Source organism: Acanthaster planci, linkage group LG02, assembly GCF_054643075.1.
Source record: "Acanthaster planci isolate LZ-2023a linkage group LG02, COTS_SCS, whole genome shotgun sequence".
NCBI lineage: Eukaryota > Metazoa > Echinodermata > Asteroidea > Valvatida > Acanthasteridae > Acanthaster > Acanthaster planci.
The window spans coordinates 7055647-7080696 of NC_141778.1; the positions used below are offsets into that span (position 1 = coordinate 7055647).

Below are 25050 nucleotides of genomic sequence, written 5' to 3' on the forward strand. Positions count from 1 at the left end.
TACCTGATTAAGATTCCAGATTACAAGCGGCAAATAAAACATCAAAGGAAATGTGCCTCTATAAAAATACGACGCTCGTCGGTTACTTATCAATTGTTTCAAGACATCACTGATATAAAATCTAGTCCTGTACAGTTTTTAACCACCATGCCTGTTCAAACTCGAAAACGGAGAAATTCTGGGAAGCCTGTGCCACTGTTTCCCTGCATAACGTGTAGAGAGGACGTTAAATCTCGGCAGCATGTAGTGCAAAGGTGTCATTTACCAAATGCTAAAATGTAAAAGTGGACAAAATAAAAATTTTCAACAAGTTAATCACGCTCCTGGGTTTGGGTCCGAGTTGACTCAGGGGCGATCCGAGTTGGTCGTGGGTCCGAGTCAGTATGGGTCCCAGTTGGTTGTGGGTCCAGGTTAGTACTGGGCCCGAGTTGGCATGGGTCCGAGTTGGTCGTGGGTCCGTTTTGGCATGGGTCCGAGTTGGCATGGGTCCGAGTTGGTTTGGGACCAAGTTGACTCGAAACCCCAGGTATCACTGTCAGCCATGTCAGCTGTGTTTGGTTTGTTGTTTCTATTTATCATGTTTAGTTACATTTTAATAATTTAAACTTCTTTTGATCCAATCATGCCAAGAAAATCTACTAAAGTATACAATGTGATTGGTAGGTCTAAATACTCTGATGATAGACATTTATAAGACCAAGTTTACAGTCAACTTAAACTGTTAAATGGTTTATAGGCCTGCGTGGAAACAACTTGTCATGTTAAAGTCTTTATCTGTTTTCATTTGTATTTTTGTCTACTTTTTAAAGGTAGACTCAAAAGAAGACTAAAACTTCACCACTGTTCATAACTCTTAATGTTTGATCCTTTTAACCATTGTCAGTGGCATAAAACAGAATGCCTGAGGTCAATGAACTGTGAGAAAGGGCAGTAACAAGTGTCTTTATAGAGAAAGACACAAGTATGGTCATTACCCCTTCCTGTGAACAAATCAAACACAAAGATTCACTTATCTGCAATACCCTCATCAACATGTTTAGATTGATATAAATTTAGAAACATGCTGAATCCGTTTGTATTTGCTTTGTCCCATTAATAGCATCAGTCCCAACTACCGGTACAGTGCTACAGTTCGGCTGACCCACCTACCACGAAAATTTATCAACCTTCTGCAGAGCTCTAGGTTTTTTTGCAGTGCAAAGCTGACAGAATTCGCCAAAATACTTGTATGCCACCCTGTCGTTCCATCCATGACTTAGACAAAAAACAAAATTTGGCTAGCATGTGTTCCTAGTGTTACGAAAATGATGATGGCACATGCAAAATCAGTTGCAATAGTTCACACAATTGTACATGTACCATTACAATCACTAAAATAGCTTCTCACATCTACATGCAGGAGTATCTCCAGCCACAATCTAGGGGACCAACAATACTTCTTGCCCTGCTGAAGATTTCTATTCCTATTTTTTATTGAATAATTTACTTATTGAGTCATTGTAAGATTTCTGTCACTTTTTATTGAATCTGCTTCAAACAAGCCTCCATGGTGCAATTTTTCTTTTTTAAAACGAAAGAAAATTCTCCCTTCCTTTTTATGAAATTTGCATTCAAATATTCAAATTCGGAAAATCCAGTATTTGATAATCGATCGAATATTCAGATATTTGGCAGAGCCCTAGCATGTATAGTGGAACGCCGCTATAATGAATGTTTTCACGGCCTTGTGGGGTACCTCCCATTGTTCCGGTACCCCACAAGGCCCCATGTATAAGCGCATGTATACATGTAGATGGGACCAACCCAGCTCGTGCATTGAGACTGATGCTATTGTTGGGACGTGGGGTCATTGTGGACTGACATGTAGTATTTTTTTTTTGTGATGCAGACTTTTAATGCAGTATTTTTTCATCAAATATGCTTTTTTTCAGCCTTCCACCCAGATTTATTTGCGTCCCATGGCGGCTGGTAGCCCCTCCCATAAAACAAGGCCAATACATTGTAAGAGGCGAGTGGGAATCATCTAACCTTCCCCGTTCATCTCACTCATCTCGTTTTTGATGGTTCCTCCAACCATTGCATGTAATTTAACATCCATCCTAACCAAGACCTGGCTTTTCTCTGTGACTGATTTTAGATCATCTTTTGAGGAAGTGCTCAGAGTAAAATGCCATGTCTTCCTCTGCCAAGATTCGATCGTGCTTTATGAGGAACCAGTATTTTGTACATGTATGGTATAGTGTACATGTGCCAATATGTGCATGTGCATAGAACCATGGCATTTTATCGTGCACTTCTATAGACCTTGATTGCCATAATACCTTCATTGCATACAAGACAGGCTAATACGATGTTGTGCAAAAGGAATTGTTTGGGTCGACTTATGGCTGAGTAAATACACTAACGGCATGTACGTGACATATTTTTATGAACGCTAGTTTCATTATGGAACCATGCTCAGGTTGCATTTGCCTAACGCAAAACATTACATTTTTGTGCCCATTCAATTGAAAATTGATCACGTGCCTTCAATTGCTCCACTCTTCAACAATAGCCATTGTACATTTCCGTGTAATTTTTAGATTTTTTTGAACCAAAGTTTGCTTGAGTGTTGTTAATCCAGTATACTTTAATACTAATAGTCGGGGCCTACATGTAGCATAAGAGTACCGTATTTTCAGGTTCACATACATATGTAATTGTTCTTTCTTGTATTAACAAAAAGTGTCAACCTCTCTCTCTAACTTTCTTGTCATGTCAGAGATGACTCTAAACACCCCTGCTTGCTGTGTTCCATTGCCTGAATTTTAACAGTATTTGACATTACTCAGGCCCCATCCCTTCTCAGAGTGCATACGTGTACATGTATCATATTCTGTATGTCTATACTATTACGAGAGAAACCTGCAGGTGCTCTGTCCGCGTTGCCAGTGGAGGTGCCGGCACACCGTGCATATGTCACGTTTGTTTATTGGTCGTTCTTGGGGTCGTATCAAACAGTCTTTGCTATTAGGCTTGTGTGCCATGGTCCTGGTTCTGATCTTCCTGTGGTCGAGCTGAGTACGGATGGGATTACACCTGCATGATTGGTCGGGAGCAGTGTGTGTTGGTTCCCCGACTGTTCTCTTTTTAGTCTGGTTCCCTGCCCAAAGATTGCCTGACAACTCTTGATAATAAAATCTTAGGTCAGGCATCACCCACGAATATAAATAGATAGACTTTGATTTTCCTGTTGTGTCCATGATTATCATGGAGTGAAATCAGGCAAACAAAGGTTCTCGCAAGCCGAAGACTACTTCCATGATCGTGGCTAAAAGTATCGAAAATTGTTTCACGGTTACCGGTGAAACTGCGCCATGGTGTAATGACTAGGCATGCACGTGGCTGGAATCTCACGTAATAAAATAGATATGATGGAAGGGTCAGGGGTCACAAGTTGAGAGCCTGGGTGTTTTCGATTTCACTACAGTGGTGCATCCTGTATGTGGGCATTTCCCATTCATTGTCAGGTCCCGGTGCTTCCTAGATTCTCCTCTAAGGAGATTATTGAGGAGACCTTCAAAGCCTGCATTGGTCAAAGGAAGTGTATATACTGCATTTCGCCTGGCATTAATTGATTTCGGCCAAGGCAACCTTCGATTTCATTGTAAATTCAAATATGACGATCAACAGCTGCCATTAGGATATGGGAGTTCATGTTCAACAGCTGGCCTACTTACTCAGCCGGGAATAACGGAACATCAACAGCACCACCCAAACATACTGAATGTAAATGGGACGGCTTCAAAATATTTCGGCTATTTCCAAAAACTGGAGGAATTCCTCCAGTCTTGGTCACGTGGACATTGGGTGATACTGGACCCTTTATTCGTAGAGTAGTTAAAATCATTGGGCCTGGTATCCAGACCATTCTCTTTTGTGCTTCTTGGTGGTGACGTAGTACCTGCTGCGGCATTCCAGCTTGTCTGGTCCTCGGAATTTTGCCGAATATTCACAATATGTGTGCGCTACATGTATCTCCAGGTGTGTGACATGGATACATGGTACCAGTTGCAACCTTCCTGTTGGATTGGTCAACAGGAATGATGTGAATATTCATTATCTATTCCCTCTTCTCGTGTTGTTTTATCTGTTCTTTTTCATGCAAGCCTGTGACGACATTGTACCGGTAGCAGTGCTTGGTTGGCATGAAAGGTGAATATCCATGTCCATCCCAAAGTGCCAGCATTGCAAATGGTCTCCTGTTACCACTTTTCTGACAGCATGCCAGCTATTCCCATTGTCTAAAAACCACTGGCACGGTGCCTGAGTACACGTGGTGCTTTGCCATTACAAGAAAATAATAACAGGTACGACAATCCCAAACATGCACATTAATTTTAACCTTGATTTTTTCGGAGAGGAGGATATGTTCAGGGGATGATTCTGGAGCAACGTCCAGCGAATATTTCGAAAAGACAAGCACTTGGATGTAACAAAAATAGAACTTAGGGCCTACAAATTAGGGCCCTGCTCTTCAGATCTAAGGCCTGAGTACTTGGTACGTCTATGTATTAATCCCTAATACAAGTATTGGTCAGGGCACAATTACTTTCACCCCATGAAAATAAGAGTAATGAATACTGTTACACCCTAGATGATGAACGCCAATGTGAGCATTCATTGTAAATTATATAATATAGGTAACAACACACGGTCACTGTTTGAAACGAGTATGAACGATTGATAAGGAAGACTTGAAAGCTCACAGTCAGAAACTGTTTCTAAAGTTCGTTGCCGACCTCTGCTAAAATTCTCCCCTCGCGTTATGGTTTAATGATACAGTTTCTAAACGGGGCTTAATTTCTTGACTCTGTATCTAATTCTTTCTCGCGTAAGGTAACTTTGATTTCGATTAATGTATTCGGCCCCACTTGAGTACTGTTATTAGCAGGAATGATGAGGTTAAAAAGCGATAAGAATGGTACTCCCTGAAAGCAATGAACAGGATTAAAAAAGAAACACCTTTACATGTACATCACATTCCTGAATAGAAGGAGACACATTTGCACTCTACCTCCATGGTATCACTCATGCCACCTTGACACCAAACTTGACTGATTGGCCAAGCCATTTAGGAGAGAGTGGCTCATTCAGCACTTGAAGGTGACTTATTCTTCAGTGTTGGTATCGGCCATGGTGAATAGTTTCTGACTGGTTGCAGCATCTTTCTATACTCCTTAACAATCTGCCTGTCTTTATAAACACACAAATCTACCTCAAAAAATCAATTACAATTTAAAGAACTCAAATGTCCACAGTGGTGACAAGGTACACGTACATTAAAAAAAGTCAACGGTTGCCTCAGACAAAATGAAGGTTGAGATTTGTAGGCATCATTAGGCTGTCATCTGCAAAGTGTGTTCCCTGCGTACTATTCCACAAATTCCTCACTTAAACACGGGCCGGGCTTGATGATGTCCTCCGGAACACTGTCGACTTTTACACAATGTTTTTAATACCACACGATGCTAATGTTGGTAAACATTAGAAATATTCAGAGATATGCCAGCAGCAGCTTAAAAAGATTGTTACAAACCTAAGACCTCTGTAAGATCAGTTTTATCTGTCTTGGATATCAAGCGAATTTTAGTCTTTTAATTTGTGTACCTTTTTGGTGGATAATCTTTTGTTTTATTTACATGTGTACATATGTATTTTTTCTCTTCTTAAATCATGCCAATAGAAATAAACTTCTGATTTTTTTATAATGCAGACGATAAGTTTTTAATCTCATCTACATGTAATTATCTTAGTAAAATTACACTGGAGTGGACTTTTGTGCCAACTTCTTACTTTTACCATTGAAAAGGAGACAACGAAGTGTTGAAATGGTCCTTTCTATTTACCAGTATGTTGGCCTCAATTCATTGATCATTCCTATCCCAAGAACTCTGAGTAGAACAGAGAACCCAGCAGACTTTACTTCTATCAAACTTGAGTTGCCTGGAACAGCTGCAGTATTCACAAAAGAAGACATGAGTTGGTGTCATGCTGCTTCCTATTCCTCGAAGGCTGTTTTTGTCTACACTTCGAATTCACTGTTTATGGGCCATCCCCTGTGAGAAGTTGGGTCTCTTTATTTAAGTATCATCAGTCTGAAAAATGTCAAAATCCAGAGATTGTCGTGTAATCGGAAAAAAATTATTACTTATTACAAATTCCATTTACTTTGTTGACACATGATATCGACGTCTCAGCTCAACCATGCCTCAACCCATCTAACAGGTGCCGTGCGTAGCACGGCATCCCGCTAGTGCCATAAAATGTCAGTTTTGTTGTCTTTGATTTTCCAGCCTTCTAATGCTGGTATGAGGAAAGGAATCTCTAGCAGGCTTTTGTCTCCTAGCTTGTACCATGTTAGCCCCAAAACAGTCAAATGGCTGCCACAGCATAAGTCACATACATGTACAATACATGTACATGTACAGTGTACATACCAGTACATGTATACATGTACTGTACATTTACAAACACCCTCCATTTTGTTTCAACGTGAGGGACTTGAACAAGTCTAACATGAAGTGAGTCATTCCTCTACAGTAGTAGGGGAATGGACATACACTGTATGTGCAGGGAGATATGCTTCCATGTTATATACAATTGCAGTGTACATGCATGTATGAGAATTCACTAGGTCCATAGAGCACAACTGAAGTGGACTATAGTTAAAGGGTGGCAATGTGAAACTTCAACTTACAATGCACAGAATGCAACACAGGACAATTACACCAGTGTACGTGAAGCGACAGTGTGAACGTAACATTTTCATGTACTCATTTGTAGTGACAGAAATTCTGTCTTGGTTTTTTTTATGATTTGGAATTGGGATATGCAACCATACCGGTATGGTTGTTCATGTAGATGTGTGTACGTGTACATGCAATACAAAATGGAGCTACATGTATGTGAATTGAAAGTGTTTAAGGTGCAAGGAAGTGAGCGTGTGTTGCCCATTCGGTATGATTCATCCATTCAGAATGAGAGTAGGGAATTGAACATGCTCTGTGTGATGGTCACAAGATGGAGAAGGGAAATTCAATTGTACAGAAATGTAGAGGAAAGTGGCACAGCTACATACATGTACACATGCATTACGGGGACGTCACCCAGCAGTAGACTGACAGTACAGTACAGTGTACATGTACATGCATTACTGGGACATCGCCCAGCAGTAGACTGACAGTACAGTACACATGCATTACTGGGACATCGCCCAGCAGTAGACTGACAGTACAGCACAGTGTACATGTACATGCATTACGGGGACATCGCCTAGCAGTAGACTGACAGTACAGTACAGTGTACATGTACATGCATTACGGGGACGTCGCCCAGCAGTAGACTTACAGTACAGTGTACATGTACATGCATTACGGGGACATCACCCAGCAGTAGACTGACAGTACAGTACAGTGTACATGTACATGCATTACGGGGACATCACCCAGCAGTAGACTGACAGTACAGTGTACATGTACATGCATTACTGGGACATCGCCCAGCAGTAGACTGACAGTACAGTACAGTGTACATGTACATGCATTACGGGGACATCGCCCAGCAGTAGACTGACAGTACAGTACAGTGTACATGTACATGCATTACTGGGACATCGCCCAGCAGTAGACTGACAGTACAGTGTACATGTACATGCATTACTGGGACATTCGCCCAGCAGTAGACTGACAGTACAGTACAGTGTACATGTACATGCACTACTGGGACATTCGCCCAGCAGTAGACTGACAGCATAGTACAGTGTACATGTACATGCATTACGGGGACATCGCCCAGCAGTAGACTGACAGTACAGTGTACATGTACATGCATTACTGGGACATCGCCCAGCAGTAGACTGACAGCACAGTACAGTGTACATGTACATGCATTACGGGGACATCGCCCAGCAGTAGACTGACAGTACAGTACAGTGTACATGTACATGCATTACGGGGACATCGCCCAGCAGTAGACTGACAGTACAGTACAGTGTACATGTACATGCATTACTGGGACATTCTCCCAGCAGTAGACTGACAGCACAGTACAGTGTACATGTACATGTACTAGTAGTTGATGGTTGTCTAATGCAGATGTACATGTACACATGTACATTGTATGTGTATATGTGTACTTAAGGTGTACATGTATGCTCTGTTCTTGTATATGGTGCTCACATTTTGCTTCATGTTGGTTTGGTTGTTACTCATGTGTCATTCGTGTTTGTCATATTTAAGTTTTTGATGGAACATCAAGCCGAATTCCAACAAACACGTACAAGGGAAATTTTGTCCCCAAAACTGCTGTAGAAAGTTTATGCGTACACATTCAAATTATTACCTTGATGTTTTCAATGTACATGTATACACATGAAATATCAGATTGCCCATTCATGTGCATCAATTCAACTGCTGTGTTACATGTACATGTAACTTCTGAAAACCCATGATTATGAATGCGCGCACGATACCGTACACATATGGGTACATCTTCAACTGTCCTTGCTAGACTTCTGGGAGTAAGTTCAGAGAACAGAGTTATGTCGTATCACTGATAGTGATTTTAGCCACCCAGACTTGCTTTATTGCTTGAGCACCTTTCATTTCCCATCCTCAGCATTTGCATGTACAGCATTGGTGCAAGCCACAAAAAACAACTCTTTTACTCACCGTACAATTTATCCACCGTACATTACTGGCCTAATTGATTTGCCCTGTATAAACAAGCAATAAACTTAAAGCTTTTAGCTTAACAAACTTTATGCAAGAGGGAAGAGACTGCTTTTTCCAAAAAACTGCTTTTTTCCTCACTTGTGAAGATAAAAAACCTGCAATGCAAGCCATACAGAGTCAGCCATAATCTGACTGAGCTTAAGTACATGTACATTGGACCAGTGAATACAAGATAGAATTCAGTCCTACATACATTTATGTAAGCGTCTAATTCTAGACCAGCTTGTCAATCTTTGCTTTGCTACATCCTCCAAATCATTTCGCTTGTATCTGAAGAAAATGCCCTGATCTTTTAGGCATGAAAGTGTTGTACATCTGCTCATGCCTAGGAAGAGGTACATTGTACTGCTTGAATTATATTTCTGTGGCTGGCAATAAGGTGCATGTCTATGGGAAATGGTTACATCCGCAAGCTAGAAGCTTCCATAGGTGCACGTTTAATTTCTAGCCATAGCCCAGTATTTCAGATGAGGCTTCACATGTAATCCTCTGACGTACAGATATGGAATCTTACTGTTCACTCCTTTTTAAGGGGCTGACCACGGACAAATCACTTGGCTATGGCTGAAAACAATACACAAGTCTGTAGGAAATACGTGACACCACTAGCTGGCGGCTCCCATTTGTATTAATCTCTGTTAAGCATTCTTGTTATTTCCAGCTGGAGCAAAGTAATTGGGTGTTACTCCTCCAGTTCACTCAGTGTAGTAGGGTTTCTACCTACCGGTATCAAGCTGAATGGCTATAAAATATCACATCAAAGGAGCCTAGTTTTGACTCTTTGACCTGTTCTTGCAGATATATCTAGCAAAGCCATGAGTGTCGCCGACTACAGCCAACGGGCTGAGGACCACCAGCGGCTATTGGTCCTGGTTAAGCCCCTCATGCAGCTCAAGACCAAGTTCTATGCCCGCATCATCGACCGCGTCACCAGTGTGACCTACATCCAGCTGCCGGACTCCAAGCGTAGCATGTGGATCCGCTACAGGCAGCACATGCACCTGGAGAACAATGATTGGGGAGATTTCCAGGTCAGTATTTTCAGTCCGTTCACTTCAAATTGGAGAGGTTCTACATTTGTGCTTTGCTGTAAATATGAGAAACGGAATTAAGGTGCAGTGCCTCATCTCAAGGTGCAGCACCTCATCTCAAGGTGCGGACCTTCACCTTACGGTGCAGCACCTCACTCTCAGTTTAAAATGCCTCACTGTGAGGTATAGCTCTGAAGTGCCATACCTCACTAGAGGGGGCACTTCAGTGTGAGTTGCTATAATTCTTTGTAAGGTACATTATCTCACCTCATGGTATAATAATGCATATGTAGCTTTATATGAGGGACATTGTCTCAGTGGGATACAAGTCCTCTTGGGAAGGCCAGGCGCTAAACAGTTGCATATATAACTCACTTTGCATCAAGTATATATTAACTCAGTTTGAGATTTTCAGATGAAAGCGCTGTCTGTAAAATTCCAAATGCAGTGCTCATTGTGCACAGACATTGACTATGCTGTCAACTGTGGGCAAGTTGGACCCAGGACCATAGTTAACCATAGTTTGACTAACTCTAATTGAACACACACTAGACAACCATGGTTGGACAAGTGTAGTCAACTATTCGCGACCAGCCTATCGAGGTTTGTCGCATCGTTGGTTGCCATAAATCGTTAATTGCACAGTGCAGAGAGGACCAGTTACGGTAAAAACTTGATAAGTCGAAGCCCGTTAAGTCGAAACTCCGTTTACCTTTACGTCTTTCTGTATTCCCGACAAAAGCATAGGCCTTCATGTACAAGAAATTCGAAACGTCAATACCACTAAAGCCGCTTATCTTGAAGTTTTGGTAGGCCAATTTAAAAAAAAACACTGAAGAATGATGAATAAAAAGTGATGAAAGAACGCTTGCCTTCATTATGAGTCATTACTGTCACGCGCATGGCTTTTTTCTTTGATGAGCCGAGCATGTTCACACGGGCTGCCATTGTCACGTCGACAAGCACTGGGTGGGCATCAACCGCAATCGTAAAAAAGGCCGTGTCCGAAACCGGCTTCCACAGCTATGGCTAGGTCTAATGTGTGCGCATCTCCATGCATTTCCAATGGAGTGAATACCAAGACCTAGCTCTAGACAAGAGATTCGGATGCAGCCTAAATCAGGCACGAATGATGCGCCCTCAAGTGCTTTGTACATGTATCACGTGACCCAGCACGGAAACCCTGACCGACTGGCCTGCGCACTGCGTTTATGCGGTCACAACCCATCAACCAAAGCAAATGAAGAAATTCTCAAGGTACCGGTACATAACTTCATTTGTTCATTGTTTATTAATGTAACACATAAAAATATGTTTAATGATGATGTTTGTGGAAAACTTGCACAGTACGGATAGCCTAAAATCCACTTCGTGTTCAACTCAGCTTGCAGGCCAACTGCCGTAAGCCAGTAAGGTTGCATGTTCACTGAAGCAAGTAACTTTCGATAACTCGAATGTCGGATAACTCAAACTTTTCGTCCATTCCCCTGAGCTTCGACTTATTGAAATTTTACTGTATAAGAAAAATGGTGGACAAGCAGTATGTCAATGGTGAACGACCATTTTCACTCTTAGTTTTGCTATCTTGCCCTTCCTGCTGCCACCTATTTCTCTCCCCTTCTGGTCAATGATCTGACAACAGTTGACTAGGGTCATTCGCACTTCAACTTCACCGCACAAACTCTAGGTACGTCACGAACCAACTTCTAGTTAACCAGTGGTCTTTGATTGAACTCGGCCTGTCTTGCTAGCTTACCAGAGCCAACAAGCATCCCGAGGTTGTACTGCCTCATTCTGAGTTCCCTGGATCACTTCTGTAAACGGGCTCTGACAGATGCTGTTTACCCTTAGAACTTTCGCTTTTTTTTCTGTTGAACTTGGTTATATTAAGATTTGATAATTTGATTTTTGTGACTTTTGGTTTCTGGAGTGTGTGGCATTTATAAAAGCCATAAGGTTACATGTAGGTGAATTTGTGTAATTGCTGTTTGATTTGTTTTTTTCAAGGTTCATCGACGTGTTGCTGGTGTGATCTGCTTGGGAAAAGCAACGTGTGATATTGAACTGGCCACAGTTTATTCAAACTTTGAAACGCTGAAGCAAACATACCGCTACACCCTGTTTGACGCCAGGTGCTTCCTCTTTGGAATGACCCAAGCCGAGGCTGAGAAAACGGCCTCCGGCGCCCGGCCAGACGTCATCTATTACTCGGGACTGGACAACTGTGAACAATTGGAGGATCATGTGAAAGACTTTCTGTCGTCCCTGTTCTGGGTGCTGGAGTCCAAGAGGTTGGATCGGAAGAACGACAAGAGTGACCGCCTGCCGTTGTTGATGGCGCCCTTTGAGAGGAAAGATATGGTGGGAATTGACACTGAAACAAGGTGAAAATAGATTTCTTAAGTTGTTTACATAAAAAAAATATATACAGCTGTCATATCTCACCAAGAATTTAAAGAAATCTGTGAACTTGAAGTTATTTTACTTTAACCATTTCATTTTGGGGGATGGCTGAGCTTGCATTAAGTTGTTGGCTCGTATTTGTGACATTTTTACACAAAAAGTAAAGAACAAAATATAATTCCACTGTTGCAAGATGTCAAATTTTTGACACAGGGTAAAAAAGAACCTTCACTTTTTCTTGCCCCCATGCACCAGAAAAATTGAGTGTTAGTACATGGGCTTGAGTGTGAATTATCAATGACCCTGACTTCAGAATACTTCGTTTATTTGGGCTAAAACACAGTTTAAATAATATATTGATTTATGCAGTTTCATAGTTTTATCGAATACTACTTCTCTCTTAAGTTCAAACTTCAGAGCCACGCATGTACAGGCCCATCACAAGTCATCTAGTCTTAATTCACGAGCTGTGTAATGAACTCTGGCAAAGACATTGCGTTGTTAATCCCTGTAACTTGTGAAGAGACTTGTGAATTGCAATTGATTTGTGATTTGGCTTGTGAATGACTCGTTATGAACTCGACTACAGAGCTGTGTGACGAAATAAGTGATCACCAGACATGCTGGAAATTGTACTCACGTTAAGCACGAGTCCTACTCAAGTGGCCTGTTGCTGATGTTCAGTCGCTGTCCTTTTCAGAACCTTCAAGCGTAAAGTTCAGGGAAGAATGCGCAAACACCTCGCCGATCTGCACCTCCTAGCTTGCCTGACACAAGAGGCATTTGTACACTACCAGTCTGCTCTGGAAATACTCAGAGGTGCTAACGACTGGCTTTGGATGGGAGGTACATAGGCCTTTAGATTCAGTTGAACATTTTAAAAGTGGAATCAAATTTTCTGAGTGCCTCACAAGACACTTTAACCTCATAAATAGTTTACTAATAAACAAGACATTTAACGGGCACCACTCATGTGTACACACATACAAGTGGAGGAAGAACATTTTTAGACTTCTCTTGTAGTCCATCTTCATACAGTAAGCAGTGTTTTCATGGGCATGATGCGCTGACTAAAAATGTTTTCAAAAGCAATGTGAATTGTAAAGGCCTCAATTCGCGCACATTGTAGAACTGAGTGAAAATATGAATATGAGTAAGCACATGTACATGTAATGTCTAGCACTGAAATTATTTGTTCTACACACACTAAACCTCACACAAGGTTTTTACTCAGTGAACCTTGTGTAGACTGTATCTACGTTGGTCCTGCACTGTCTGCTTTGATTTTGCTCTGCAGCTTGCTGGGAGGGCATGTGCGCTGCCTCAGTCATCCAGCTGTACCCACCCAAACCCAAGACGGGCATCCCACGGAACGCCTCCTTCAGTGGGGGCAACTCCCTTATAGGTGGACGGGTACACAGATCAGGTACGGGCCATTTTCCAACTGTGGCTACCAACTGTAGCCTCGGAATCATGTGGCAGACATTCCGAATGGAAATACATGCACTCTAAACTGTGCTTCTTTTGTCTACAGAATTTGATTAAGTCAAGTAAATCAGGTTTTGGTACTCACCTACTTCTCAACACACTCTGAGTTTTTACCTGTCTCTAACAAAATGCTTGGTTATGAAAACAAGTTTAATACACTTGAGTGTTTACAAGAGAGTAACAAAAAATATCCATCTGGTATCTTAGTAAATCTGCCATTTTGAAATAAGGGTCAGACAAGATGATCTAATCTGGATGCAAAAAAGTAGACTTTCATTAAAGCGCTGTCACCTGGTCAGTTTGTACTTGATGTTTCTCTCCCCTCAGAGTCGTTTGATCTTGCCAACGGTCTCCCGGACTTTGTCTCAGAGGAAAGACCCAAGAATTGCCTGTTGGCCGATGACATCGTGGAAAAGTACAAAGAGGCTATCAGCCACTACAGCAAGGTATGTGAACCACTGAGGGCGCTGTACAGAAGACGCAGTCTGGGGCAAGTTTGAGTCGCTGCCATTTTTCTATCACTGGTTCGATTTCCATTGGGAACCTGTTCACACAATATATCCTGGGTTCTGGGAGAAATCAATCAGCAATTGACGAGTGGTCGTCAAACTTGCCCGTGGTTGCCCTATCTGAGGCTATGTTTGAATCAAATGGCTGTGGCTTGGAGTAGCACACATGCTTATGAGAAATAATGTAGCTACTAGCTAGTGGCTTCCATTGATGCATGTGTTATTTATAGCCCTCGTTGTAACATGGCACTGCTGATCGGTTCTGACTCTGTAGAACAGGTAGCCAGCCATGACCAACATGGGAGAGTAGAACACCATCCTTACATTTCCAAACGTGCACAATTTTCTGGATGAAGGACTTTGGGATGAATTTTGTCAGCCTCGGCACTCCATAGATTCAAAATTTGGGCCAGTCTGACTGATGCTGGTTCTACAAGGGTTGAAAAACACCTTCAGATCAGAAAGATGTTGAAAGTAGCTTGTCTACTGTGACTCCTTGTTAATAGTTTGTGGATATGCTGGGTGGAGATTCTCACTTGCCTGAACTGACTGTGAAAAACGACCAAACTGAAAAATGACCTTGCTGGCTGCGTGAATTTGTCTGTGATATCCAACGGTAACCATGTCTCTTTGGAATAACACTCATTGCAGTACACCAACGCTGGCATCGTTGAGATGGAAGCTTGCATCAAAGCCACACAGGTTCTCGTCCAGCAGAAGGTGAGATTACCAGTCTGTCGGTCTGTCCATCTGTTTAAATTCTGTCCGTCTGAATTTCTGTAGCCTTTAATTGCCCAACAATGCATAGCCTGTGATGTTTTACATCAAGAGTGTCTGGAGGGTTTATTTCAGTTTCAAGAAAGGCCATATTTGCAAAACATGAAACCATTCATGAGGAATTGGTTACGTCAGAGACATTTTCAGTACAGTGGCTGTTGAAACTGATTTCAAAAGGCCGGCTGAATTTACCTTGTACCGACTGTTTACCTCCGAGAGCACAAGGTTCTTTGTCACATTAATTTTGACAGCAATTGTGAATTTCCCACTGAACTTACCTAAGGAATGCACATTTCAGCTAAGTTTGCTCTCAAGTGGAATAAAGCGTTTGTTGTTCATGTTCATTTGTCTCACTAACCAGACTCTGTTTTTATTGTACTTACTCCAATCTCATTCAACAGGCCTGTTACTGCAATCATAAGGTATTTGGATGTTAAGGGAGGGTGCCAAAACTCAACCCCAATCCCGTTGGGAACTCTGGTTTTTTGGGGGGACTTCGCACATTTATATCCTTGCAAATGCTGCGTTCTCTTAACGTGCTGAAAGTTGTGCACAGTGCCTCGGCTCGGATTGTGTCTCTTGGGTTTTGATTTCTGTTGTGAAAACTTGGATCAAGTTGTGAGAACTATGGCGCATCCTCACATCATGTTTTAGTCCCCAAAGTAACTAACCGGCAACTTGCATTTCGTTCTCACAACCCAGGAACAAGCGAAGCTAGAATTACCTATGTGCAAGAGTGTCTGTGCTTCAACAAAATCACAAGAGTACACTGGATATTTTTGTACCGATCTTCATGGGAGTACACATATTCACATCTAGCACTTCCTCAATAAGAGTTCCCAATGGATTACATCACGGGTTGGGTGTTTGTGAGACACTTCCCGTAGCAAGCTGTGTGATGATAATGAGCATGATTATGTAAGCATGTGGGATTGTGTACTGTGCTGTATGATGGTTGGTTGAAACGCAGCAAATCCCTTGTCACTGATATACGTTTGCTGCATGGGGGATGGGCACTATTTGGGGACAGTCTCTGTTCGGGAATGGGAACTTTTTTGGGGACATCACTTGGTAGTGTCAAAGGTTGGAGACTTAAAGAGAATTTTTGGATTGATAGAGCAACACTAAGAACTGAAATGCGTTGTGGTTTTTGGTCATTGTGTTGGCAGCAACTGTAGTTAATGTTACATGAAACTGTTCATAAAAATTGAGGCCTTTGTATAGGAAGAAAGTGATAGGGTCTTTTGTTTAAAGGTCATTTTTGTTGAAATGCAACACATAAATAGCACAATGTTTACTTTAGATTTTGGGTTACTGCTTGAGGAAACTTCACCAAAGCATCTAGTTTTCCCACCACAGCATTTCGATAACTAGCAATACAGGTAATTCGCAATACAATGTACTAGCAAGAGCTAGCTACGAATAGGCCATTTTTAGTTCACAGCTGAAAAAACATGGTATTTATGTGTGATTCTGTGGATATTTATGAGGTTTTTCCCCTTTTTGAGTTTGTATGGGGAAAGAAAGTATCTTCATAATTGAAAATAGTATTTAAAACAATCGATGAATCTTTTACCCAAACAAAAAAATGGAACAATTTAAGGTCCCCCCTACTGCTGGCATGAAAAATTTGTTGACCATTTTCGAAAAATGGCCTATCTGTATCAATGTCCCAGTGGCACATGGTGTTGTGAATTGCCTATATATCTGTGATGACATTTTTTTTCCTTTTGCGTGACTGCAAACAGATTTCCAGTTCTGGGATGTCCCTGTACATATCTGATTTTATTTTCCTTTTGTTACCAATTTCAGTTTATCAGTATTGTTGTTGAATCACATTGTTAGAAGTTATATGAAAAGACCGTTGAAGATTTTTTTGGGGGGAGGGTGATATTCTGTGTATTGCAAATGTACAGTCTTTAGTTTACTTTTACGTTTATAACAAATACAAGGTTTTAAGATGAAGATGGTGTGATGGTTGTTTTGCTGCATGAATCGTCATACAATTACTTTCATGGATGGATGCATTGTGTCCCTTTGATTATATTTTCTTTAGATTCATAATCAATTTAGTTAAGGGTATTTATTTCAGTTGTCTGTACTTGTTATCACACCTCCCTGGCATATGAGTTTGAGGGAAATTTTTGAACGGAATTTGATGTTCTATTATTGCCTGTCACCAACCAAATTCAAAATGCATGCTGTGCTGTGGGAAAAAAGGAAAATTAAATGAGCCAATACGCACAATTAGTGTGTAAAAGGCATGCATGCGTGAACCAGCTTGTGAACCAAGACACGCGCGTACTCCATTCGTTTGCACTGCACTTTCTGGTTCACACTGACGTCAGACTTCGGCACTCTATTTGGATGAGACTTGTTACCCTCAACCTGTCTACTGGTGCAGATTTTTTACCACAGTTGGGACTGATTTGGCACAGAATTGTAGATGATACTGGTAACTCCCCATGTCCACTTTTTTTCTGTCTGCCTTTAGAAAACTTTAGAGGCTGCGGACTTTCTCCAGAACGTCATCTACATCAACGTGAACCTGAGTGACCAGGAGAAGGTGGAGCGTTACAGCGCCCTCTCTCGCCTCTTCACACTGATCGGTTTCCACCGAAAGGCGGCCTTCTTCAAGCGGGTGGCAGCTATGCAGTGCGTCACTCCCCAGAACCAACATCCGGCCTGGAACATGGTATGCAGGGGGGACAGGGTGCCAGCCGTCAGTCACCGTTGTAGCCACATGGCAAATGTTTACAAACTCGGGAAGTAATCCTGAGTGCTTGGCAAAAAAAAAAAGGTTGTACTTGGCACTGTATAAAAATAGTTCCAAAAATGTGGGATTTAGCTAAACCTGAGCTGTTTGTATTTAATTTTTCAGCTGATCTATTGCAGGAGTGTGCCTTTAACAGGTTTATTGCAACCAGGTACCCACTTTCCACATGGTCAGGTACCCACTCAACCATACCCAAAATAATGTAACCATTTCTGTACAATGTAGTCCATTTCTTCTGTTGATCCACTGAGCAACTTTTATGCCAGACATACAATATTTAGTCCAAAGTGCAATGAACCTGCAACATAATCCCATGCTGTGCTGCTGCACTGCGAACTGAAAAAATTAAGACGTTGAAAGACAAAAATTGTAATGTCATATTTTGGGGTGAAAGAAGAATTACAGATGCATAATTTAAACTTGTTACCCCAGCCTCAAAACATATCATTGCTTCACTTGCCATCAATATTTAAGGGGTTGTCACAATGCCAAACCTTCACTACAAATGTACAGTGTACATTTAATCAAATGTTTCATGCGTTTAATTTCTTGGTGTCTTATTATAGTGCAACCAGTTATTAATGGAGGCAATAAAAGGCTACAAGTTGACCCTTGACCCCAGGGAGTATCCCACAGGTAAGGTGACGTATGGCCTTTTGTGCTGCATCCTTCAGATAATTTTGGATAATGTCGTACGCCGCAAGATCTTGCAAATTTTTGCCAGAAATCAGACCTTTTGAACCTTTTAAGTTTGTGTAATTTTTTTACAAACATATTCTAAGAACTAAAAAGTATTCAATCGGAAAATATCACCCTTGCCCAATTTGAGACCCTTTGTGAAATTACTAATGGCATCCTTGATTAAAGTGTGACATTTTGGAGTTACTGACTTCCAGACATGTTGAATCATCCTGTGTTGAGATACAGGTATTTGTTTGGTAACAAATCCATGTGGCAGGTTCCTCAAAATATGGACCATTAGATAATGTTCAACTTTGGGGGTTCATTTTTCCTGAAGTGAACGCAGTGAATTAATTCCCAATGTCTGATGTAATGAGCGAAGTCATGGCTGATATCTGGAACAATGATGACTGTGTCCATCTTTCAACTTAATTGGAGTTAATAAATTCAAGTCTCAAACGCCAGCATTTTGGATGGACGTGAACAACCTGTTGAAATGCCCGAGTATTTCATCCAGGCCTGCAGCCTTGTCAACAGAGCCCAGATTGTGCGGTGTTATACAACTGTCTTTTCAATAGGGGCCAGATTAGTGTGCGGCAGTGCTGTGTGGCTCATCACTGCTGTGGTGGAGCACTTTTGTCCCCGGTGGTAATCCGCTCGCTCTCAATGCCCCAAACCCTGGTATACGGTTTCAAAACAACGCTGGATTATCACCACTTTTGAGAGTGAAAAATGCCGGTAATGCCCAGCAGCCTGGTCTTTTGTTCAGAGTACAGTCTTTTGTTACAGGGCCCTGTTTCCTTTGTCCGAGTTCAGAGACCCCGGCCAGGCATATAAACCATACGGCTCCGATTTCGGGGTCCCCGGCTGGTAGTGGTTAAAAAAGAGTGCAAAAAAGCACCCCCTAACCATCATCCTTTTATGACTGGACGGATCACATTTTCTTCAAGCGTGTTTCTGAAAACCGCAGTCCAAAATACCGATCGTGGCGATTTTGCAGCTTCCATCTCTATCTTCCGGTTTTGTTAGAGAACGTTTCGCTGCATCGTAGCCTGTTTGACCTTTGACATCAACCCAGATAATGCGCCCTCTTTTTTATTCGATATTCATGTGCCTCTCCACGGAATGGCGAAGCTCCAGGATTTGTCTCTTCGGAACAAGGTTTCTCAAAAGAAAATCAGTCATACTGAATGACGTTCGAAAAAAATGATGTTTGAGACATAAAATTCGATTCATAAAGAAAACCCAATGCACAGAGTTAATAATTTTAATGTAATTATTAGGAGGGATATCTCCAAAATAAATGGCAAAATGAACATCGCGCATGGAATTTTTAAGTACTACATGTGACAGCATTTTCGGCATTCTCGAATGTTATGCAATTTTTGTCAAAATTCTCGAACATCATCAAAATTCTGTTAAATATGACGTTTGCAAGGAACATATTGTACTCTTTATACATTTTTGATGCAGCCGAACTTAAAGATAATTTTCAGTGGTTGAAAGGTTCAAGACCTGGCAGATATGCTGCTATGGTGAGAGTGATTATAAACGGTTTGAGAATGAAGAGAGCCAAACTTTTCTCATCATTTTCCGTCAATTTTTGCTCTTCTTTCATGGCTTATATTTTTTTTAAAGTTATTTCTCAGGTGCTCTAATACATCAGTTGAAAAATATACTGTATTCTCCTTGTTGTTGATAGAGGTTTTGAAATCAAGTCCTCTGATGCAAACACTTTGACGTAAAACTTTAAATGAATTCAACTCCATTTGATTTGCACTGGTAGCCAACCAAATGTACACATTATGCCTAATTATCCCCAAATAATCATTTTTATAAATCCAAAGATGCTAATTTGTATTTTACATGATCAAAGTCACTCTTTTAGAAGTTTTGAAAAATGACTTCCAGAGTTGCATTTTGGTCCATTTTATGAAGAACATGCCACATCCAGATTCAGAGCCAGAGAGATCTGGATATCAGAATAAGTAATGTTATTTATTTCTTGTTTAGATCAACCCTGTGGTTGGCCACTGCTGCAGACCAGAATCCTTCATGAGCTTGTCTTTTCAGCACGACGCATGGGGGAATACGGGCTGGCTGTTAGGTAACATGGCTAATTTTAAAAAGCTGCATTTGTAGCTGGCAGAGTTTTAACACTTGGGTTTCTGGCTGAATAGGGCATCTTGGAAGTTCAAGCCCAGCTTGTTTTTGTGTTACATGTATAAATGTTCTCACTCAGACCAGACCAGCTTGCATCCACATTCAGAGTGCTTTTCCTTACTTCACCAGCTTTTAGCTAAGGACCTTTAAAATTTTGCTGCGGATAACATGTTTTACTGACACGTTGCAGAGCTAGTTTATTCTACTGCCGCCACCATATTTTGGAACTTATACTGAAAGTTAAACTACTTTTAACTTTGTTTTGAAATGCAATATATTGTGGGCTTATATTATGGCCTTGATGTTTATTGTCCAATTTTAATAATTCTTTTGTCAGAATTGAAGTGTAGTGCATTTGAGTGTGGAACTAACTTATTCCACTGCTGCCACCAAATTTGCCTCATTCTTTAAATCGGCAGGATTTTGTCCTTTATGCTGCATGTTCTCCATGACCAGCTGAGCACCACCGAGAAGAGAGAGATTGCCATCAACCTAGGCACTCTGACCAACAAGGTCGCCGGTGTTCCGCATCCGATCGCCAGGGAAAATGGCACCATTATTCCAGCTGTGCCCTTCACGAGGTTTCCAACGGTGAAGTGAGTATACATTAATAAAGAGACATGTTTATTGGGGTTCCTATCCTTTTCAATGTCATGAAATTTTATATTAAATTTTCAGGTCTGGAAAAGTCATTGGCATTTTTTAGAATGAAAACGTTGTATAAAATACATAGAATTTCGTTATAACCAACCTGTTTCTCTTTTTAAACTTTGAATATTCATAGCAAATTACTAAAGTACTCAAAATCCGATTTTTGTGCTTGACTAAATTTTTAATTGTTAGTCATTCAAGTTTGTTGGTCTGATTTGTTGTGTAATTTGTCTTTTTTCTTTAAGCACTTTCTCAGAACTTGTTTTAGAATTTTGATCTACATCTTGATAGACGAAGTCATGGCTGTGCAAAATTGTTGTCATGGAAATGTCGTGAATTGTCCTAAAGGTGTAAGAATTATTCCAACTCCACATCAGTTAATCCTCACCTTTCTAGATTCTTCAAATCCACCAGCTAGGAGGTTTTGGCATTACTGAACTTCACTACACAGTGTTAAATTCTGGAGGAATCAGAAATATTCCATCTGACAAAATGCCTGAAAAATTTGACGTAATGGATATCACTTTTTCGGTAGAAACAAGATGCTGACAGGGTATTAATTTTCAATGATTTTTATTGAAAATCTTTGTGTTATACCCCCCAGGGCTTTTCGGTTGGTTCCCTTGTCAAGACAGCTAACTCCATTATTGCAGAAGTCTAGCCTCAGTACCAGTCCTTCAAGCGAGTCGCTAGGACCGTTCATCTACTCCCCGATACAGAACAGAGTCTGCAAAGATAAGAAATTAAAACCCAGAGTTGGTAAGATTTGCAAATACACAAAAAAAGATAACACCATCAAAAAAATTATTGTTTTAGTATCATGAACTTAACAGCAGAATAAAACTAATGACAGCCACATGATGCATTTTTGCCAATAATTTTGAACAGGATATCTTTGTCAAAAAGTTTATATGACCAGAAAATGCTTAAAGTCCCTTCAAGAGAACCAGGACCACTGACTTATTTTGAAATGACTGCACCGGGTTTTGCTACAGTCACTCTTTACAACATACACCAAATGCAACTTTCATTCAACCTCAGCCATTTGTTAGCCATTACAAATCCCTAAAAGTCTCAGGTTTCTGTCGTCACAACCCCTCCACTGGATGTTTCGTGGATTTCTCTTCATCCCACTTTTGCATATTACACTAAGGGCCCAGATAAATGGTCTGGGTACAAGTATGCCCTTCATGAAGGACTACATGATTCTGAAAATTGCTTGCAGTGGCAAATGAGAGATTAAAAAATCAGACTACATAAAAAAAAGCACAGTCAGCTGTTCTTGCTCATATGGTGGGTCCAGCATAGTAAAAGGAATAAAGATGGCCTTGTTGGTCTTTATCCATCAGATTTCAAGTGGGTGGCAGAAGATGTCTGCGAGATGTGTCTCAACTTCTACAACCCCTTACCGTTTGAGCTGCGAGTCAGTAACTTGGTAAGCTGTGTGGTAACTTAAATTTTTCCAAACCAGACATTCCATCCAGTACACAGAGATCACAGTACTCACAATGTACATGTACCTCATCTGGATGCAGTTGTTATTGGCAATTGAAGTTCTGCCCTCAGGTATGCATTACTGAGAAACTGTTTCTTCAAATCAAGGGCTTACAACCAGAATTGCTGTTTGAGGAAAAAATGGCGTTAAATTGTTGGAACCTTTCTGAAAATTAGAAACTCCCCCAAACCAATTATCCTCAAGGTGTCTGTAACCAATATTTATGTATAGGACACAGGCATTGCTGGCTCCAAAACCTTTACCCAGTATATGCTAACTGGTTAAATGAAGCTAAGAGTGGAAAAGGTCTTGTTTAAGCCCTTGAAATAATGTCTGAGATACACTTGTGTATAATTCAGCTCAAATTTTATTTGTCACAGGGCTTTCTGACAGAAGGTTTGAACTTTGACCCCATCCCAGCCACAGTGACCTTGCCAGCAGAGTCGGGTCCTCACACCGTCTCCATTATGGGGACACCCAAGGGGGCAGGGATCCTGACCATAGTAGGTAAGAAGCAGGGTAGTTAGTGACTGAAGCTATAAAAAAAGGGTCTAAGCAAGCATGCTGAAGATTACTTGTCACATGACCTGTTCAGTAACAGAGACGTCACTGAAAATGGTATTTACAAAATGTCTTGCTCAAACTGTATTGTGACATAGCAAACTTGACTTGGTGTGGCTGGGCTAGTAATTGACTCAACTACAACTCCTGAAGAATAAGCAGAACCATGCCTGAGTCCGATCAAAGAAGAGAATATTTGAATAGTCAACCTGAAATTCAATCAAGTATTTGAATATTTGTTCCAGCAGCGGATTTTCACTCAACTTTGCCTCCAGACAGGCAGTTTTTGTTTATACTCAAAGTAACACGTTATCATTTCAATAGTTTGGCACGTTTAGCACTTTTGCCAGCACAAAGGAATGATTTATCATCCAGCAAAACTTTAGCCAATGATACAATTCAGAGAAATACTGCAGTATTTCTTTGCATTTCACCTGTGAATAACCAACTTGAAAAATAGATATTTGCATGTTCAATAAAACATCAAATTTTCGACTGTTCGGCCCAGGACAAACTCCCCCCTCGGATGTACATCCTCATATTTCCAAAATATTTGTCCACCCTGCAGGGTACACCACCAACGTCCTCGGGGTGGAAAACCACTGTCGTTTCAAGCACATCTCCACTGTGCCCCAGAGCTACTATGAGGTGGCGGTGGTGCCTGCCTTACCCCTACTGAGGGTCAAGACTTCCCTACCCCAGGCGGTCAGCACGCTCAGCCTGGACCCGGCCGAGAGCAAGACCAACACCAGCGCAGCTGTCAGTCTGTTCCAGGGGGAGAGGTCAGTCGTCATGCGGTCATCTTCTCTAACCTTCACTCCCAGGGACCCATTTACACAAGCATTAAAGGATATTCCAAAGACATTGACTCCACTCGAGATTGTTAAGTCCGAGAATGGCCAAACTGTGCCATAAGGTGTACGGGGGATGAACTGCTTTAGTTTTCAGACTTGGGGGATTTGTCATAGAATTCACCCTGATACATCACGCTGGCCATTCAGCAGTCTCTGACAGACGGGCTGGCATGGTTGAGTGCATCCCTGTTGTTTGTACAATTCTTTCTGTGGGGTGCTGTTGTTAATGTGGAGAGGCTTTAATCAGCCTACTGAGCAGCATCCGTCTTGTGTCTAAATGTGGAATACATATGTGCTGCATACCATTTTTCCTCACTGCATTGGATTATTGCTCATTCGTGTAAACAGGCCCTGATGTGGTCATCTTCTGTTACCGTTGTTGAATTTTATGACTTGCATGCAGTTATTGAAGTTTTGAGGAATGATACAAAAAAAGATTTGTGTAGATTCCAGGATCATGGACCCCCCCATTGTGGATCATAGGGGTTGCCCCTTTTTTATTTTGTAGGGGGAAAAGAACTAAGAGAGCTTTCAAGAAGCGCGAGAGAGAGTTTGTGCCTTGTTAGCTAAATTTTTTGGCCATTATTCTGATCACGCTGCTGGATGTTTAGTGGATTTTTCTTTGGCCTCCATTCTCAACTCCTGATGTCGGTTGTTAAAGATGATGCATTCCTGCTCTGTTACCAAATCACAAAAGGAGACTTTAGGTTTCCATAAATGTTGCTTTATTGATACTTCTCCAAATCACTGCTTCAAGCTTAGCCATGTCTGGCCCCAATTGCATGGAATTGGTGCAGAATAAACGTACTTAACAAAGTTATCAAAAATAATATGAAAAAGTTGCTTATCATAGTGGATTTACTAAGCAGAACTAGACCTGGTATGCC

The 25050-nt window shown here is 41.2% G+C and overlaps 1 protein-coding gene across 5 annotated transcripts in view; it reads left to right on the forward strand.

Moving 5' to 3' along the window:
- Nucleotides 1-25050, forward strand: part of trappc9 (trafficking protein particle complex 9) — a 40829-nt gene that overhangs the window by 1735 nt on the left and 14044 nt on the right. For 2 of the 5 annotated variants that reach the window (XM_087131168.1, XM_087131170.1), the window contains exons 2-17: nt 1932-2001; nt 9573-9805; nt 11813-12189; nt 12909-13054; nt 13506-13634; nt 14024-14142; nt 14857-14925; nt 15384-15404; nt 17477-17677; nt 18325-18394; nt 20453-20546; nt 21022-21198; nt 21858-22012; nt 22603-22688; nt 23129-23255; nt 23878-24091. In XM_087131168.1, the coding sequence (XP_086987294.1) occupies nt 1959-2001; nt 9573-9805; nt 11813-12189; nt 12909-13054; nt 13506-13634; nt 14024-14142; nt 14857-14925; nt 15384-15404; nt 17477-17677; nt 18325-18394; nt 20453-20546; nt 21022-21198; nt 21858-22012; nt 22603-22688; nt 23129-23255; nt 23878-24091 (2261 nt within the window). In that variant the 5' untranslated portion in view covers nt 1932-1958. Of the gene's footprint in view, nt 1-1931; nt 2002-6666; nt 6776-9572; nt 9806-11812; nt 12190-12908; nt 13055-13505; nt 13635-14023; nt 14143-14856; nt 14926-15383; nt 15405-17476; nt 17678-18324; nt 18395-20452; nt 20547-21021; nt 21199-21857; nt 22013-22602; nt 22689-23128; nt 23256-23877; nt 24092-25050 lie in introns of those variants that run through there. The other 3 variants (XM_087131180.1, XM_087131174.1, XM_087131177.1) reach the window with 3 other exon arrangements.